Source organism: Vicugna pacos, chromosome 19 (assembly GCF_048564905.1).
Source record: "Vicugna pacos chromosome 19, VicPac4, whole genome shotgun sequence".
In the NCBI taxonomy this organism is placed as follows: domain Eukaryota; kingdom Metazoa; phylum Chordata; class Mammalia; order Artiodactyla; family Camelidae; genus Vicugna; species Vicugna pacos.
The window spans coordinates 21,063,076-21,077,902 of record NC_133005.1 but is presented as its reverse complement, the minus strand read 5'-3'; the positions used below and the strand labels follow the sequence as shown (position 1 = coordinate 21,077,902).

General features: G+C 43.3%; 1 protein-coding gene across 2 annotated transcripts in view; it reads right to left on the bottom strand.

The window, feature by feature from the left end:
- DNAAF9 (dynein axonemal assembly factor 9) overlaps positions 1-14,827 on the bottom strand; it is a 107,195-nt gene that overhangs the window by 42,763 nt on the left and 49,605 nt on the right. For both annotated transcript variants that reach the window (XM_006207334.3, XM_015241818.3), the window contains exons 14-20: positions 13,900-13,976; positions 12,227-12,271; positions 11,823-11,868; positions 8,882-8,993; positions 7,847-7,917; positions 6,876-6,926; positions 6,184-6,271 (exon numbers count right to left, since the gene is read on the bottom strand). In XM_006207334.3, coding sequence (XP_006207396.1) covers positions 6,184-6,271; positions 6,876-6,926; positions 7,847-7,917; positions 8,882-8,993; positions 11,823-11,868; positions 12,227-12,271; positions 13,900-13,976 — 490 coding nt within the window. The remainder of the gene's footprint in view (positions 1-6,183; positions 6,272-6,875; positions 6,927-7,846; positions 7,918-8,881; positions 8,994-11,822; positions 11,869-12,226; positions 12,272-13,899; positions 13,977-14,827) is intronic.

Here is a 14,827-nt window from a genome sequence, read left to right as displayed (position 1 = left end):
TGGGGAAATACTATGATGCAATGGCTGGGTAATCTTCATTGTGTGTGTGTTGTGACAGTATGTGAAATATCTACATACAGTTTAAAGAAAAACATCAAAACAACAAACGCTGATGCCTGTACATGCAGCACTCAGCCCAAGAAATCAAATATTGCTAGTACCTGTGAAACCTCCTGAATGTCCTTCCTCAAAGGCCCTCTTCTCTTCCACCCAGAGGGAACCAACATCCTGAATTTTATACCGTTTTACCATACTTCAGTGTATCTACAAACTATACATACTGTAGTCTTGCCTGTTTTACTTTCGTACAAATGTACTCTTAATACACATGTTCTGCTGTGACTTGCTTACTTCTGTCAACATCCTGTTCCTGAGTCATCCACTCTGCAGACAACACGCAGCCACAGGTAATATGCATGCTGTAGGTATGTGCTGTGTGATTCAATCATGTTCAGCACTTCAGAGAACCTTCTCTTTTCAAGTATTCCTCAACAGTTTCATATAGACACAAGGGAACACGTGAGAGGGTGAGGAATGAAGGCAGCAACAGCAGATGGCCACTGCCTGGGCCTTCCCATCACAGGAAGGTGAAGCTCAGCTTAGTCACCGGAGTTCTCAGGGTGCGTCCACTATTCCGTGTGGCAGTGGGAATAGCATCCCTGCTCCGCACTGCTAAATAATCTCTGCCTGATGGAAAAAATACTCCAGAATCTGTAAACCACTACAGGGAGAATGAAGGAGCTGCCAGAGTGCCAACCATTCACTGAGGCCTACAGGAAATGGTAGATATATGGTCAACTGATATTCAACAAAGGTGCAAGGACAAGTTAAAGGAGAAAGGAGAATCTTCTTAACAAATGGTGCTAGAAAAACTGGATAGCCTCATGTAAAGCAATGAACATCAACCCATACCTTGCACTAGACATTCAGAAGCCCACACCCACCAGCCACAGTGGAAAACCTCATACTTCACAGGGATGGCAGGTAGAGTTCTCAGAAGGATTTTGTCTTAGTATCAGGGTAAAATTAGCCCTAATTTAACTGCTGCCCTGTCTGCTGCCTAACAAAGCTTAAAACAAAAGTTCAGGTGATAAGCCCAGAAGAGAAATATAAGAATTATTATAACTGCATCCTATATGTTCAAGACTAGAGAAAAGAATAAACCATGTTAACCTGGGACATGAAAGATGTAAAAATATCTAACTCCAACTTCTGGAGGTGAAAAATACAATGTCTGAGAAGAAAAATATACGGGATCAGAGTAATGACATTAGACATCTGCTGTGAGTTGAGCTTGTCCATGGTACTGCTGTCCCAGCATCCCTTCTGTTTGGCCAAACGGCCTGCAGGGGCCTTAAACTGACACTGGCTCCCTCATGGAAGCACATGCCCTAGAGTCACAAGCAAATGTAAGTTCCTACTATGACTTCCCCAGCAGCCCTTGTCATCAACAGTCTCTCTTGCCTCCTACTGTCTTCCCCTTGTGTGCCCCCTATATGCGACCCCCATGGAGCTTACCAAAACCCCTCTTTTTGGTTTAAATTGACCAATATGGCCTTAGCCTGGGAAATCAAAGTGCTCTATCCATGAACTCTAATAAAGGCACGTACCCTAGGTCCTGCCTGCACCTTGCCTTGACTTTCCCATGAGGCCCCTCAAGGCTTGCCATGTACTTCCTGCAGGACCTATGAGTAATAAACTTCTCTATCTCAATTTCTTTTGTTCAAATTGGCTCACCATCCAGCACCCTGTGCTCCATTTAACAAATGTTAATTTAACAAACTTATAACAATGCAGAACAAATGATTAGTAAATCAGAACACACAGAAACTATGTAAAATAAAACACAAAAAGAAAAAAGACTAAAAATAATTGTACAGCGCATCAGGGAGCTGTAGGACAACTTTAGGCAGCCAAATATATGTAACTGTAGTCCCTGAATGCGATGGGAAAAAACTAAAGAAATAATGGCCAAAAAATTTCCAATTTGAGGAAAACCATAAATCCACTGATCCAAGAAGCTAAATGAATCCCAAGCATAAGCAACATGAAGAAAACCACCCCAAGTCACACAAAGATTAAACTGCTTAAAATCTGTAGTAAGAGAAAAGAAAATCTTAAAAGCAGCTGGAATGAAAAGGTATCTTACATAGAAAGGAACAAAGGTAAGAAAGGCAGTAGATTTCCGCTCAGAAAATAATGTGAGTGAGCGAGACAGTGGAGTGAAGCAACATCTCTGAAGAACAGAAAGAAAGAAATGGTCAATCAACAATTCTTTACCCAGTGAAAATACCTTTCAAAAGTCCTGAGAGCTAGGACTTCCAAAATGGCTGTGAGGAGCTGGAAAATCCTCTCCCCAGAAAGCAGCCAAAAAACTGGACTGACTGTCAAATACAACGAGTTACGAACTCTGGAAATGGACCAAAGTTGTACAACAAAACTGAGAACCACTGGAGGAATTCTACCGAAGCTTGGTAAGCATAGTGGAAATCTGTGTTTTAGCTTGGGGCTATTCACATTACCTCCCCTCCAACTCTGTGGTGAAGTCTTATGAGGGAGAGGGGCAGGCCTGTCGGAGAGGCTGAGTTTATTTGGGGCAAAGCACAGAAAATTCTATACCTAGGGATACCAAAAACCAAAGCATGTACACATCATCAAAACTCATCAAACTGTACACTGAAATACGTGTAGTTTACTACACAGAAATTATACCACAATAAAGTTGTTTAAAAAATTCTTAAAAACAAAACAAAACCAAAGCAAAGTAGCAAATATTCAGGGAAGACCAACAAGCCAGAGACCTCAATGCTGGTTGCTGCAACCAGCCAGAAATGTAACAGGAAAATCAGAAGATTGAGGCAATAGATGACAATTATGTCTTTACATACAGCAAGAAAGATGTGTTGTAAGGCATCTTTCTGGTGTCACGTGCCCCAGGAGACTTGTACAAGAATGCTCATGACAGTACTGTCTGCAAGAGCAGAAAACTATAAACAACCCAAATGTCTACCAAGAATCAAAAGGATAAACAGCACATTTTCATGCAAAGCAATCCTATGGAATTGTGAAAATGAAGGAACTATATGCCTACACACAACTATCTGGATGAATCTTAGGACCAGAATATTGAACAAAAAAAGCAAGTCCCAGAACAACACAATGGAGTATGAGTCTACCTGTATTAAGTTCAAAAGGAAGACACTGTTTAGGGATATGTGGTAAAACTATGAAGCAGGCTGCTGAGAATTAGTATTGGGCAGCCTGCCTGACCACGGTCAGCAGGGTGGGGAAGAGAAGGGCACATAAAGGACATGGATGAATGGCAAGCTGCATAACAAAATGTCTCGTGACAGCAGAAGTCACTAACTGGGGAAGGGAAGATTCCAGAGCTGGAAACATTTCAAGAAAAAGGAACTCTACTCTACCCACAAGTAGTTCGCTGGTCTATCCCTGGACTGAAAATCGGAAGACCTGCACTATCCTTAGATGTTACCACTAAGTTGCACTGGGGCTGCAGATATGAAGATCAATCAAGATAATGCATGCTGATGAGCTTTTTAAATGCCTTCAGGAGATGAGAGCAGATAAACCTCAGTCTCAACTAGAGACAGATTCACTTAGACCCAAACATTTAAGCCTCAGGATCTCCCACCTGCCCAAGCACCCTTCCAAGGCCCAGAGAAGACACCCAACCATTTCGTATGTGTTATTTTTCCTTAAGAAAGCCCCAAAGTGGTATAAATTTCAAACCCCATAACATTGACCTGATCCCCAAAGTGGTAAAATATTTAACACACAGCCAGGTAACACTCCTGTTTAAATTCTATGCTCCTATTCTATCTTCCTGTCTCAGGAAACTGTCTCCTAATTCAAACTACACTTTCCTTAGGAACTAAGAAAGTATGAGATCTAAGCTTTTAAGTGTGTGACTAACAAGGCCCCAGAAATCCCTGGCTATGTCCTTTATTCTTGTGTAGAGATCTCAGGATTATTGAATCTTGCTGGATAACTTAATACAGTATAAGATTATTTTTCTAACAAGGTGCTTTGCTAAGAAAGTGCAGACTAATTTTGGCAAATATCCTTGCTAAATATTATAACTGGCTCAACTGTGATGGAGCACAACCACCTCTGTGTTGTGTCTACAAGCTGATTTTAAAATATTATGTAATCTTGCCCCAAGGCTGGGGGTACTGTCACATATTTCCCTGTCTTCAGCAAATGTTCCTAACTTCCTGGTCTTCTGTGTCAGGATCTGGAGAGGCAGAAATGCAGGGGCCATAGCACAAGCATGATAACAAATGCTACAGCAAATGCTGTGCAGCATTTTGTGGACTGAAAACCAGAACCCCTTGTGCTTTGTCCTCTATGTCAATGGAGGAGCAGAAGCTGAACCAGTAATCTGAGAACAGAGAGGAATTTGCCACCGGAGAGAATATTTTCAAGAAGAACAAATTATCCAGAGAGGGAATTTGCTTAGCAGAGGTTGAGGAATTTGTGGAGTAAGTCACAACTCCTCCTCTATAAAAAAGGCTGTATCTAACAGTGAAAAACAGGACTCATAAGAAAATATTATTTTGAGGAAGCCAAAAAGGAGCATGGAATGAATCCCCAGGAAATCCATGTAAGACCAACAGGGTTCTTGAGATTTTCATATCAGCAGAAATACTGCCAGCTTAGACTGAAAGGGACAGAAAGAATAGAAAATGAAAGGAGACCACTGGATCCCCAAAATTTTACAGGCAAGAAGCAGGCTGATAAAACTCATGGGCTACAAAGTGCCACCTTCATGAAAAGGAAGGATGACAGAGGTATAAGCCACAAACCTAGAGGGCAGACTCATCAGCCCAGAGAGCAAAACTAAGGGTTTAGAGGGCAGAACCGAGAGGCCAGGGGGCAGAGGTAAGGGTCATGGGGGACTATTCCCAGACCTGAAACCTAATCCAAGAACTGGAGTTTCAGCTCAGCTGAATTTCAAAGCTGCCCTGAGCTGGGTACTCCTTTTTATCTTCCATTTTCCCCCTTTTGAATCTGAATGTCTGTAACTGTTATCCTCTGCCAGTCCTACCTTGTATGTTGGGAGGGCTGTGGTAGATGACTTGCTTCTAACTTCACAGGTCCACAGGTGGAGAGGAATTGTGTTGAGGAGCTGTACTTAATGAATTATGCACCAAAGCCTCACCTACACCTGATTTCAATAATGCTGATGATGAGATTTTGGAGTTTTGAGCTGGTAGGATTTAAGACCCTGAACTGTTACCATAGGGAATGAGGATCTTGGGTGATTGGGGGTGATTCTATTTTGCATGGGGGAACTGTGAGGGCCAGAGGGCAGACTGCGGTTAAGACAGCCCCCATACCCTTCATCCCCTTATGTTACTCCTGTGTTCACGTAACATCATATGTTAAGAGGGAGATTATTTGAGTGGGCCTCCTCTAATCACATGAGCCCTTTATAAATTTTCTCTTACTATACAACGTTATACGAACACAGGAGTAACATAAGGGGATGGAGGTCACGGGGGCTACCTTACCATAATCAACCCTCTGATGATGAAGCAGGTCACAGGGTGAGGAGCTCTGGGAGAAGCTAAAAGTGGTCCCAGCTGATAGCCAGCAACAGATCAGGGCCCTCAGTCCTACAGCCTGAAGGAACTGGCCCCTGCCAACAACCTGGATGAGATTGAGAGCAGGTTCTTCCCCAGAGTCTCCGGATACGAGCCTAGTCTGGCTAATGCCTTGACTTCAGTCTTACGAGACCCTAGACATGAATCTAGCCAAGTGTGCCTGGACTTCTGACCCGCAGAACTGTGAGATAATAAACGGATGTTGTTTTAAGTTACCAAATTTGTGGTAAGTTGTTATAGCAATAAAAAAACTAATCTGGATTTTGCTGTGGTCCACAGAATCTATTTCTGGACATGTTGTTGCTGTAGTCCATTCTGAGAGCAATCCTCAGGCAGCAACAAGAGGACCAAGTGCAGTTCTGGGGCCAGTCTTTCCTAGAACAAGTTTCCTCATCTGCAAAATCGGTGGATCAAAGAAGAAAAGCTGTAAGAAAACATTTCTACACTAACAACTCTTTTCAAATATCAGATGTATCATTAATCACAACACCCATGAGGATTACCTGCAAAAGAGGGACCCAGACAGAGTCAGGAATAGAAAGTCAGAGCTGCTCACCTTCCTCAGGCAAAGACCATGGATTACTGGAATAAAGATATGCTCCTTCTCCTCTCGTTAGCAGAGTGCCCAGGAAACAGTCATCCCCCTTTGAAAAACAAACACAAAGAGCAGGTGATTTACAGCATAAGCATTCATAGAATTAAGTCTTGCCTAAGTCTGTCAATCTACAAAGGCTCCTAAGTCAGCCTCAGATACACCCAACCTCTTTCACGGCCTTTGGCATTGCTTGGCTCTTTGCCATGTTACTGGCATCTGTGACTTGTGCTGAGAAAAAGAACGTTATGGTCCTCTCTGAGTCTAGGTACCAAGGTCTACAAGGCTTATTCATATTCCAGTGGAATTATATCCTCTGATAACAGAAGCAACTTCTCCTTGGTCTAAAGCCTTAACTTCTCAGCTCTACACTTCTAGGCCAACCTGAGGTCTGCTTTTAAAAGTACTGGGAGATTCTGGAAAAAAAAAACACCTAAAGGTATAAATGGTAGAAAGAATCCCTGTTAACTGTAAACCCAATACATGGTTATTTCTAGAGCTCTGCTAGGAAGGGGAAGAATACAAACAGGAATTGAGACAAGGAGGTTCAGATCCTTTATTTTAGCAGTAATATGAAATGTTTTAAATTGTTTTTATAAATTATTTACATTTCATTTTGATATAATGTTAATATTAAGAATAAGAAGGCTGCTTACCATCACCGCTTGCTGGGTTTTCTCAGACAATTTTACTTCACTGTCTTCTACCTGTGTCCAAAAGGAGTGCAGATTTTCAGTTTACTACCTCAAGGGCAAAACTCTGCTAGGTCTCCCCTGTGTTCGCGTATTTCCAAGAGAGCAGTCCCTCCACCACATCCAGTGTTCTCAGGCCCTGACAGCTGGCAGAGCTGGCTCCTGGTCACCAAGGCTCAGAGCCCCAGGCCACACTAGGCTCTCTCACAGGGACCTGAAATCCAGCTAAATGAGCCTATGATACGTGGAGACAATATGTTAGTTTCCACTTATGTTTCACTTCAGAGAACACCATTTTTAGAGGTAAAGGAAACAGAACATATTAAAATGTCTGAATGTATTCTCGTTTAAACACGTTCACATCAGAGGGTGACTCTTGCTCTTCTCTATTCATGTCAGAACTGCAGAAGCAGAATATAAACATTCTGAAATAGGTACTTAGACCATTACTGGACTCAATGCTGTCAAACTTTCTGTGTCCCAAGGCACCAGAGTTTCAGGCCAAGTCCCACAGATGAAGATGGGGCCTTTCTACATGTAGAGACATGGTTGTAAAAACTCAGCAGCAACCATTCTGACCAGAAAAGGGAGCATGTGATCCACTCCTCACTTTCTGTGTGACCTTGGACAGGTTGGTCAATTTCTAAGCTTCAGTCTCCTCATCTGTAAAATGAGAGTGTTAATTTCTTCCTTGCACAATTTAATAGGGACCCAGATTATTTAGTTTCTTTCTTTTGGGGAACTTTTCCAAGATTATGAGAGTTAAAGAAACTAGATTTGTCTGTATAAACAGAAGGAGCTGAGATAAAAACTTCTATTCCCGAATAGCAGCTAGGTCAGGATCTGACATCCCACCAGGAACCTAGGGTCTTCCTCAAAAGTTTTCCACAATTTCTCCACGTTTACTTCCACTTCACCTGATGAATGACACTAACCAGCCAGGAGCAGAATCTGGGTATGGCGGCTGTCAGGATTATGGATCTGGTTTCTGTGGTAACAGTGCCATCTGTAGGAAGACCACAGACACGTTGGTTACCGCCTACCCTCTGAGCATAATAGTACCTTGCGGCCCCAGCCTGCTAATGTCCTTCCCCTCCTCAGGAGTGAAGGATCCTCTTATTAGTATACAGAGCTGATGCCTTCCTCATCTGGGGATAGGCAGTCTAATGAGGGAATGGAGAAAGGTTTCCCCATGTGATTAACTCTATTTTTTTTTATGACAAATAGAAACACACATTTAAACGAAGAGTCCTTTTAATCTATCAAGGTAGTCAGGTATATATATTAATTTTTATCAACGTAGTCAGGTGTATAAAACACCAAACAAAACATCATCAGGCTCATCCTACTAGCACTAGGTATCATCATTCTCCAGAATTTTTTGTTAACATAATGGGTAAAAAAAATGGATCTAATTATTGTTTCAAATTGCTGACTACTAGTAAAGCATATTCACCCCCTGACCCCACAGGACCCTTGAACCATGCAGGGGTTAGAGGCGTTGATCCTCTGCACAGTTGAAAGTCCACGTATAGCTTTACAGTCAGGTCTACGTATCCATGGTTCCACATCCACATATTCAACCAACCACAGACTGTGTAGTTCTGTAACATGTACTTATTGAAAAAATTCTGTGTGTAAGGAGACCTGTGTAGTTTAAACTCATATTCAAGGATGTGTGTATATACGTATAAAGATATATATATATATATATATATACTTATATATTACAAATTATTTTGTTTTCTACTTTGGTGAACTGTCTGCTCATATTTTTTGCCCATTTGCCACTGGGTAGCTGGTCTTATTAATTTGTAAAAGCTCTTCATAAATTAGGATATATACCCTTTGCTTATTGTAAGTAACCTAATATCTTCCCCAGTTTATTTCTGCTTTTGACTTAGTTTATGATTTATTTTGGTAAAAAAAAGAAGTTCAAGTTTCACTTTCCAAAGACCACATACACTTACCCTTTTCTTTAACCAAGATCTGAGATGTCAAAAATGATTCTGAGAAGACCACAGATCCTAAGCATCCTCTTCCTCCCAGCAAGTCAGGAATGTCATAGATAGTCATACAAGCCTGCACCAAAGGAGAAACCAGAGTTACACCAGCTGTCAGTCCTAAAACTTCAGGGAAAGACCCATAACAGACCACGTAATACTGCTTTAAGGCTGATGGCAAAAGAATACTGGAGAATTTCTAAGGAAAACTCAAGTTATCTTCAAATACATCTCAGAATTGGGGAGATGACTTCAGGATCACTCAGGCTTCCCTGCAATTGCTCCTTGGTCAGAGAAACACTGGGCTAGAAGAGTATCTTTATGTTTCTATAAATTCCTCCAAACTGCTAATTCTCCCTAAGAGGCAACAACAGCTTTCCTTCTTAACTGTAACTAGTGTCACATCCCAGCCTGTCCACACTTTCACCCACTCCTTCTTTAGTTTGGGCTAGAGTTTTAAACAAATCTGGAAAGAGGGATAGACGTTTTCATGGATATTTCGGGGGACATGTCAAAATCTGACAATGCTCCTTTACCAAAAAAAGAAAAAAATTAAAAGACAGTTGGTCAAGCTTTTATGGCCAAGACAAAAAAAAAAAAAAAAAAAAAAACCCAAGGCTTCAATAGGTTGAGGAAAAACAAACAAAAAAACAAAAAACAGGAGTAACTTAGAGAGAGTTCCTAAATGGCTGATAAGAAGGCTTTAATTAGGTAAAAACTAGTGAAAATGGAGTAATTCTCAGAAGAATCTTGCAGAGGAAATGCAGAAAATGGTATGAGCCAAAGTGAGAGTACGGGGTGCCTGTGAAGACCTGTTGATGGACACGGGGCAGGCAGCACGATGAGCCCTGCAGGTGTGCCTCCTCCTGGCCTGACATTGCTGGATGGCAAAGTATAGAGCTCCTGAAGCTAGAGCTCATTTTCACACCTTGTTGTCCTTGCCCAGGACCCTTGCTCTACCCTCAGGACAGGGACCAAAGACCCAGGCCTCTTGAAGGGATTGCTAGAGTCTCAAAATAAGATGGCACAAGAGTTGAAAAGAAAAAAAACCACAGTTAGAGTCAAAGTCCTTAATCTTCCACGTTGTCATGATAAATGTACAAAAGTGACATGCAGACTTTTTTAGTTAACTTTCTAATTAGGCTTCACAACTGGAAGGTTTATCTAATCTGCTTCAAACAATTTTGAGTATCTGAAGACACAGAACCTTCCTAGGCTATGTGGTTCCTCTTAACTGACAATGAGAACTCTACTTCTTTGATTCCCAGATCAATTAGAAAGACAAATCCTGTGGGTTCCTAATCCCCAACTTTCTTATTTGGCCTCTGGTACTGAGGAAAGGGAGAGAGAACATTAAAAAGAATACAAGCAATATTTGTTAGACACTTGCTATGCACTTCCCACATGTGGCATGGGGAGAGAAAAAATATAAAGCATGGTTCCTGTCTTCAGGAAACCTGTAACGTACAGCTGGAGAGACAAGAGCATTCTTACACAGAAGTCGTCATGTGATACATTATTATAGAATTACTCCCTGATTTATGCAGTATAACCCATGAGTACTATAGGAATACAGTACTTGTAGGGAGAAATCAATAGGGTTAGGCTTGAACTTCATCTCTGCCTGAAGGGGAGGGCAGGATTTGGACAGAAAACATTGTCTTATCTTTTCTTTCCTATTTCATTAGCTGCTATTAAATGCATACTTAACATAATAGTATAATTCTACTGGACTCCTAGTCACCTACTAGGAGTGCAAAGCACTTTCCAAAGCACTGCACAGGAGTCTAAGGAGAGAAGTCAGGGAATTTAAAGTCCTGCAAGGATATGAAGTATTATCACCTAAGTATCAGAAAGCATTTCCCAGTGTCTTAACAATGTCACCAAAAAAATCTCAATTAATTCTAAAAGAACATCAATACAAAACACTGACATATACAGGGAGCAGGTACATTATAGAAACAGAAATTACTCACAACCTTAAAAAATTACCCACATTATATTACTCTCTGTAGATAACATTACTGCTTGTCCACTGGTGATGGCGCTGGGTGTGCATTTGTACCAAGTCATTCACACTCGCCCACCCAGTTCCCTGTGACCAAAAGCTCACTGAAATCAAGGCTCAGGGAGTAGCCACAGAATGGACTCAAGGTACAACTTGTACCTATATATACTACAACCAGAACCTTGGCAGCATGTCCACCATCCTCCCACGCATTACTTGCCAATCTTCTTTGTACCAGGATGCACTGGAATAAACAGAGGACTTGGCTGTGGCTGGGAGCAACTGGCCTAGAAACTCTGGCTCCCCAAGATCATGCCAGCATATCCCAGGACCAGTATTTCTGCAACTCTAATCCCATTCCCCTGGCCCCTCAGTGTGCCTTCAGCACACAAGTCAGAAGGCTCTACTCTGACTACCCCACTTCACAGGAGACTCAGGCCCCTGGTTTTTGTTTGTTTTTTATTTTCACAAGCTCCTGTTAAATAAGGGTGTCAACACAGGCCTTGGAACACAGAGAAGTCACTGAAAATTCAGTCTGCATTGAGGTAGATTGTCCTCAGCTCCCATTTGCATGTGAGATCAGAGCAATCTCAGTCACTTGGAGGAAGCCTTCTTAACCTCAGGAAGAGGTGTTTACCACCCCTCATCTCCCAGCTTAGACTCTGGGCCCAGAGGCACCTAGACGTGGGAGTATGGACATGGTGGGCCTGGCACAGCTGCCTGGGCACCCTCAGAAAGCACAGGCTCTCCACCGCTGCAGCTGGAACAGTCCTGAAAATAGACTAGTTTTCTCAGGTAAGGGATGGGCTGTGCAAGACTCCCACCTACTCCTACCTCACCCCTTGTGGATGTCCTCTAAAGGCCATCACCTGCCAGCTGACCTGTAACAGCTCTGCTTACCGTCTTCACAAAGTATAAGCTATCTTCACTGTCCAGAGGCACGATTCTAGAAGAGGAAAGAGATGGGAGAGAGGTTAAGTTTACAGTGTTCTCCTTTTTCAACTTAGCAGCAACTCACAGCCTCAGCTCTCTCTCAGGGATTTTCAAGACACTGGATGGTATGTATGCAGAATTAGGAAGGAAGGAATTAGGTCCTCCACCTCCAACCCCAGTCTTTCCGTGGGAAGCACCAGGGTAGACCGTCTCAGCCGAGCACAGCCAAAGCCGAACCCAGCCCTCAAGTGATGCCACTGCCAGGTGGGGAACTGTGAGGAGACCATGCATGCCAGCAGTTACAAGGCAGCCTCTCTTCTTTTTGCTCCTAAAACTTGGCTCAAACAAGGATGCACCACAAACATACTTACCTCCCCTGATTATTCACAGCATGTATATGAAAAGCCATCTTGGAGCTACAGACCCAAAACAAAATAAAACAAAAGTCAGTCTTCTCTTGCTGACCACTGGATTGGCATCTTCCCCAGACACTTGCCACTCCCCTGCACTTGTGCTGGGCCCTCACGGTCACCAGTCAGGTGTACGCCATCCTTGTATTAGCTACCTGCCCCAGGGTACCGTGCCAACAGCCAGTGTGAGGCCAGTGTCTGACTCCAGTCATGGCTCTGCCTCTGTGCAGATTCTCAGAGCTATCTTGACTCTTGGACAGAGAAAAAGCGAACTATGGGACAGGACCGTTGTCCCCTGGGAGACAGACTGGGCGCAAGCTTCTATACTTGCCTGGGGCCTCTGGCCCACAGCCTAGACATGTTCTCCTGATCTTCCTCCTCTTCACCACCTTCGCAGTCAAGCTGCCATCCCCGCTCGGAGCCTGACTACTACCCACAGTCAACTGCTGGTAATTATGGGCATGGTCAGGCTGAGGAATAGCCAGAACACCCTTTGGCTTCAACTCTTTTTGTTAAAGAAAGTTTCTAAATTGTGTAAGCTTAGTTTTTGCGTGAACAAGTACTGGTCAGTCATATGCTAACTTCCCATGCTCCTCCTGGGAGAAGATTTGCTAACCTGATGCAGTCTGAGGGAAGTGACCACGTGGAGAGAAGGGAGGAGGGCTCTAGGTTGGAGGACTGGCCCTGGAAGACTCTCCTCCTAGTGCCTGGGGGTTCTTTGTTCCTTCCTCCAGGTATAGTGGGACACCCAAGACTAGGAGGCCTTGGGATTGAGAGGTGGCCTGCCCTGGAAAGGCTGACTGGGTTAGGCAAGGCCCTGAGGACAGGAGGAGTGGAATGATTATGTCAGCCATGCCGATGGTACCAGAGGAGACCCCACTGAGACAGCGGCTACCATTCACTTGCCCAATCACTCTATTATGGTGGGAAGATGAGGAAATGCACAAGGTCCTGGGTTTAATTCCCCAGTACCGCCATTAAAATAAATACCTAATTACCCACCCCCAAATGAAACTCCCTGATACTGGTGTCTTTTGTCTCTTTTGCAAAAAAGTACACCAGTATACCAAGTGGTCCTCAAATGAGATAGAAAGTGTGGACTAAGATACGGACAAAGACCATACAGAGATCCACTGTGATGTGCCAGGAGATGTGTGGTGGGAATACTGCCAGGAAGCCAAACTCCTAGGCCTTCTAGACCCTGAGACATGGCCAGGCTCAGGGGTTTCTACCATCCAAGAGGCAAATGAGGCCCACGGCAGACTATTCTAAGTAGTGACCATCTTCATGTGCCCAGGGCCCCCGATCCTAACACACCTCACCACTTATGCCCCCAGCTTCACCCTTCTGACCTTTGAACCCAGGTCTGTCAGGTCTCCTGTAGTTCTAGTATTGATCTGCCTCCCACTGCAGCCCCAGTCAGTGTGTCTGACGCTCATACAGTTCCTCCATCTTTGGCTCCTTGGCCTCTCAAATAAAGCCCTGATCATGAATGACTCTCCTTCATACATCCTACTGTTTTACTGGAACATTTCTCAAAGGGGAGACAGAATATCATATACAAGGGAGAAAGGGTTTTTTAAAACACAAACATCAAAGAAAAAATTTTACAGACAATATCAGTCATTGCTTACTATAGGGCTGCCTTAAACCGCATCAGCTCAAAGGAATTTAACCCAGATCCCAGGGTCTGCTCAGCTACCTCCTTGGCCTGTAAAACCAGTTACAAAACAGAGAGAATTAGCTTTTACAACATGAAAGAGCATACTTAACTGATAGGAAGAGCCCTTCTAACATTTGGTCAGAACACTGCCCATCCCCTCTATGTGACTGCTTTGTATATACTTCAACAGATTAAAACGAAAACATCTTGTTAAGGGAAACAGGTGCCTGCTTTCTTTAGGCTGGGTTCACAAGAAAACACTTCATTCAGGCAGGTGGGCACTGCAACCTGATCTGCTGGTGAGCTGTAACCAGCTGGCACGGTGCCATTGTGAGTTCTGGAAAAGTACTTTCTCCTCCCCTCTCCCCTGGCTCTGGGGGAGGGACCACTGCCCTCTGTTTCTGCGCAGATGCCAAGAATATTTAAGTAACTAGAGCTACAAAAGGTCAGTTAAAACACAAAGGTACAGAACTGATACTGAAGGACAGCCTACTGTTTTGCATAAGCTTTTAGCTAAAGGGCTGAGAAATCCCAAGTACCAGGGATTCAAGTTCAGTGAGGAGGGGAGATGGCAAGGAGCTGGTAACTAGGCTACTGTCTCTTCAATGTCTACGACACAACCTTTCCAATGTCAAATGGCTTGCTTCAGGAAAGGTCCTACTGGCACTGGGAGGCATCAGCCCGACTCTTCTCATCTCCTTACTGGGGCAGATATAGAATCCAACTCCGCAGGGCAGGGTAACCGCAAAACAGCAAGGAAGTTAACAGTGAGAACAAGAACACATGCGCCTATCTAGGAGAGGCAAGTCAGATTTTCTAATCTTTAGTTATTTTTTAAAAACAGAATTATAGTAAATCAAACTAGGTAGCTCAAAACAAACTTACCTAACTTTATAAAA